This window comes from Coregonus lavaretus (genome assembly GCF_964263955.1).
Source record: "Coregonus lavaretus genome assembly, contig: HAP1_SCAFFOLD_497, whole genome shotgun sequence".
NCBI classification, from domain to species: domain Eukaryota; kingdom Metazoa; phylum Chordata; class Actinopteri; order Salmoniformes; family Salmonidae; genus Coregonus; species Coregonus lavaretus.
Window position 1 is genome coordinate 275,001 of NW_028157881.1, and position 5,000 is coordinate 280,000.

Sequence of the window (5,000 nt, forward strand, 5' to 3'; positions counted from 1 at the left end):
AGTGGACGGGACATTAGAATCCTCTAATTAATACTCCCTGTCCACTCGAAGTGGCTCATACTTTCTTACTAAATTGCATACTAAACATTTGTTGTTATATATAACACTACATGGAATGGGCCCATTTTAAGCGGATGTGGGTGGCTCTTAAAAGAGCCTTTGGGTTCGAGTCGGGGTGTTGAGGTTCCGAAGAGAGTGGGTTTAACCGCCGAAACCGTACAGGGTGCGTCCCTGACGTTTCAGAGCGTAGACCACGTCCATGGCGGTAACGGTCTTCCTCTTGGCGTGCTCGGTGTAGGTGACTGCGTCACGGATCACGTTCTCCAGGAACACCTTCAGGACACCGCGGGTCTCCTCGTAGATCAGACCGGAAATACGCTTCACGCCGCCGCGGCGAGCCAGACGGCGGATAGCGGGTTTGGTGATTCCCTGGATGTTATCGCGGAGAACTTTGCGGTGACGCTTGGCGCCTCCTTTTCCGAGTCCCTTGCCGCCTTTGCCTCTTCCGGACATGGTGTGTTCGCTAGTTGAGTTCAAGTGAATGAATGATTTCAGCGCCGGTGCGCGGTGCGCTATTATCTGCGTTTGGTCGACCTGATTGAGGCCGGCGGCACAGAAAGCGCGCCTCTGTTATATGTTCGGAGGCGTTGCAAAGGGGAGGGCGCTCGTTCTAGGGGACTAGGGAGGAGCGATTTCAAAGATGACGTGAAAGCAACTAACGTGCGCGGGAAACATACTCAAATACTGATATAGGCTATGTGGAACACAAGGCCAAACTGTGACAACTGGGAGATCAGCTAGTACACTGTGTCCCTCTCCTCATATTGTTGTTGTTGTTGTTGTTGTTGTTGTTGTTGTTGCACCTGATTCTACTCATTGAGGACTTGGTAATTTAGGTGACAGGTTGTTCAATCAGCTGTGGCTGTCCAGGCCTACAAGAAAAATGGGTCCTGTTGGGGGTAGCCTACTCTACCGCTGGAGTTGGGAAACACTGAAATGGAAGGGGGACACGCAGTGAGCAAAACTCCTAACCACATAAAAACACAGACACTTGAGATCATTAAGAGCTATAAGGAGTCCATCAACTACCTGGTCAGTCAAGTCATATAGGGGGGGATTTCATGGCCACCTGCTGGAGCAGAAGTCATGTTTGCCAACACTGGCCTTAAAATCATTAAATTTAGGAGCTATAAGGAGTCCATCAACTAACTGGTCAGTCAAGTCATATAGGGAGGGATGTCATGGCCACCTGCTGGAGCACAAGTAATGTTTGCCAACACTGGCCTTAAAATCATTAGGAGCTATAAGGAATAAATCAACTCATCATTCAAGTCATATAGGGAGGGATCTTAGCACCACCTGCTGGATCAGAAGTACCCTTCACCGTAGGCACAAGAGAGCCATCATCTCTCAACCGGTGCAATTTCCATAAGTATGTGGTAATAAAACAAACAACGACAGCTCCTCATATAGGCAGTGGTTTCACACATTTTTCTCCAAGATGTTCAAACGTTCATAGATGACCAGCAGGGTCAAATAATAAGCACAGTGGTTGTAGAGGTTGCAACAGGTCAGTCAGTACATCAGGAGTAAATGTCACTTGTTGTTAGTGTTGTAGTTCCTATTTCTACGGTGTTGCCTACCTGCAGCAATCATGATTTACCTGCAGTGTTGATTGCAATTACGTAATTTGTCAACTCATAATAACAGATGTTTTGCAAACCGTTGATGTTTAAATAAATGGATTCCCGGTGTCCGGATACCTTTTCTCTTAAGGGATGTGATTGAGTGAATCCAAAGTAAGTTGGTCTAAATACATAATAGGATGAATCATTCAGGTAAAATAACACAATGTCTATTTGAGTCGAATCAACGTAATATAATCCTTTTTACGTCTCTATCATCTTTACTCAATGTATTGGACCACATCAACTCAACTTACTCAAGCTTATCTACTCATAAAAACAAGCAAAAAGATCTACTCAACAATATGACGTGTGCTTTTGTTGACTGTAATAGCTTGAGTACATTCCACAAAGTCATTTTTTACAGTGTATCTAAAGACACGTTTGTTGTGGTGATGCACTTTTTCTTTGACGTTGAACTTGCATTGAACAGACAAATCCATTTCGTTACAACCCTTTTGTAGTATGACTTAGGAATATTTGTTGATGATCCTAATGTCTATGCGTGAATAGTGATCGGTTGTTGGTGAAATATTGCTGAGAACCCATCATTTCCTGGCCTTTTTTCACTATTGAGCTATTTTGAAACATTTGTTTTGCTATTGGATTCATAATGGTGACCTGGGACAAGTAATTAGTGAAACCAGAGTTCAGCAGTTGCCATTAAAGCGATCGAACCAAGTCATCCTAATAGGCTAGTATTAGCCTAAAGCAGGGTTTCCCAAACTCGGGCCACATTTTGGGAGTTTTTGCCCTAGCACTACACAGCTGATTCAAATAATCAACTCATCATCATCAAGCTGGGAGTATTAGAATCAGTTGTGGAGTGCTAGGGCAAAACGCAAAACGCGCACCCCTTGTGGACCCCAGGACCGCGTTTGGGAAACGCTGGCCTAAAGAGCAAATGCTGAAAGGGACTCACCATGAGGTGCAGTACCCACATTTAACCACAAGATGGCCTCCGTGCTCCATTGTAAAGTTTGGGCCTCTGCATGAGTCTCTCAGCAGCACTGCAACATGGGACTTTCAAAGTAAGTTGGCATGCAATGTTTTTTCTGGACTGCATGCAAGGCTATTATTACACACAACTAATAGTGTCAATTATTCATCTGAACACAATTCTTGTTACTATTCGGCCTATATTATCACTCGTTTCTTTTTCCCCTCCTTTGTAAAGCATTTTACTGTGTTACTATATAGTTCAAAGGAAGTGGATGATGCCAGATGGTTGTGTATATACACACACACAAACATTGAAGCTAGACTTCAGGCAACTAAAAAGGTGCAATACGTAGCTTTTAGACGTGTTAGTGAACAACATACATGGTGGCTAATGTAGAGGTGCGTGTATACATGGAACAATTGTGCCTTTTTGATGGAAATATGGAGGTGGCTCTTAAAAGAGCCTTTGGGGGATATTCGAGTTCAGGTCATCCTCATTTATGCGCGCTCTCCGCGAATACGGCGGGCCAGCTGGATGTCCTTGGGCATGATGGTCACCCGCTTGGCGTGGATGGCGCACAGGTTGGTGTCCTCGAACAGGCCGACCAGGTAAGCCTCGCTAGCCTCCTGTAGGGCCATCACGGCGGAGCTCTGGAAGCGCAGGTCGGTCTTGAAGTCCTGGGCGATTTCTCGCACCAGGCGCTGGAAGGGCAGCTTGCGGATGAGTAGCTCAGTGGACTTCTGGTAACGACGGATCTCTCTCAGAGCCACGGTGCCGGGCCTGTAACGGTGAGGCTTCTTCACACCGCCGGTGGCCGGGGCACTCTTGCGAGCAGCCTTAGTGGCGAGCTGCTTCCTGGGGGCTTTGCCACCGGTGGATTTGCGAGCGGTTTGCTTGGTTCTGGCCATGGCGCTGCTCTGACAGTCGGGAGTATAGCCTCGAAATGCCTATGTGAAGTTTATAAAGCCGGCAGTGGCGCCTGCTGATTGGACACCATCTCCCCACCACCCCGATTGGCCCGTTTCGCAGGCCTCCTCCGTTGGCCATTGGACGGGAGGCCCGGCCTCTCCAAAACTCAAACTCCCGGTGCGCGCGCAATAGGACGCCGCCGGCCCTTTACGCGCAATAATAGTCGCCAAAGTCAAGAGTGACAGCTTATAGGCACGTATCATCTAATGCTAGCCTGCTATGGCAAATGAGGCCAAGTAGGTGTTGTTGTTCATGCAAGGCCTCATGTGGGCACAGAATGTCGAAATAGTTGTGTATACACCCACTCAATGTATTGCGGTCATAGAAAGGTACTTTGCGCTTTTGGAGAGCTAGGTGGTTGGCTCTTAAAAGAGCCTTTGGGGGTTGAGTAGTCAAGTTGAAGTCGCAGTAGCGAATTTACTTGGCTTTGACTGCCTTCTCGGTCTTCTTGGGGAGTAGGACTGCCTGGATGTTGGGCAGCACACCACCCTGAGCGATGGTCACACCGCCGAGCAGTTTGTTCAGCTCCTCGTCGTTACGGACGGCCAGTTGCAGGTGACGGGGGATGATACGAGTCTTCTTGTTGTCACGGGCAGCGTTGCCGGCCAACTCCAGGATCTCAGCAGTCAGGTACTCGAGTACGGCGGCCAGGTAGACTGGTGCGCCAGCGCCCACACGCTCGGCGTAGTTGCCTTTGCGCAGCAGCCTGTGCACACGGCCCACGGGGAACTGGAGGCCAGCACGGGATGAACGGGTCTTTGCCTTCGCCCTGGCCTTGCCTCCGGTTTTGCCTCTTCCGCTCATATTGGTAGCTTGAGAAAGTCACAGAAAGTCTGAATGAGCCGCTCGCCACTTCGAGAGCCGTACATATACCTCGCCACAAGAGGCAACGATTGGCCACCGGGCCGGTGTGGCCTTATCCAATTGGAGCGAGGGACAGACAGATGGACAGACAGACAGCCCTAAGCCGGTTCCCACCCACAGGCAGCGAGTGAGAGGCTACTTTGTTTCCCTCCGACTTTGTTACTTTGTGTCATTTCGCGTGAGCGCCAAAATGTCCGAAATGACATCCACACATTATTTCTCTCCAAATGGGAAACAAACAGCTGGTGAGGGTGCACTCTTGAGTTTGAAATCGAAGCCACTATAGTATTGTTATTGTTATTACATGGCACTTGTAACACATCACAGCAGCCTGCCTCTGAACGGGAATAGCCCAGTGGCTCATATATAAAAATGGCTGTTGAGGGTGCACTCGTGAGTTTCAATTCGAAGCCACTATAGTATTGTTATTGTTATTACATGGCACTTGTAACACATCACAGCAGCCTGCCTCTGAACGGGAATAGCCCAGTGGCTCATATATAAAAATGGCTGGTGAGGGTGCACTCGTGAGGTCGAAT

General features: G+C 48.3%; 1 protein-coding gene across 1 annotated transcript; it reads right to left on the reverse strand.

Moving 5' to 3' along the window:
* Positions 1 to 3,125: 3,125 nt before the first annotated feature.
* On the reverse strand, positions 3,126 to 3,452 carry LOC311124772 (histone H3.2-like; the record flags this gene model as incomplete). The annotated part of the gene is made up of 1 exon (XM_084198872.1): positions 3,126 to 3,452. A coding segment is annotated over one exon (327 nt), but the record flags the coding sequence as incomplete, so codon positions are not given.
* Between the last annotated feature and the right edge of the window lie 1,548 nt (positions 3,453 to 5,000).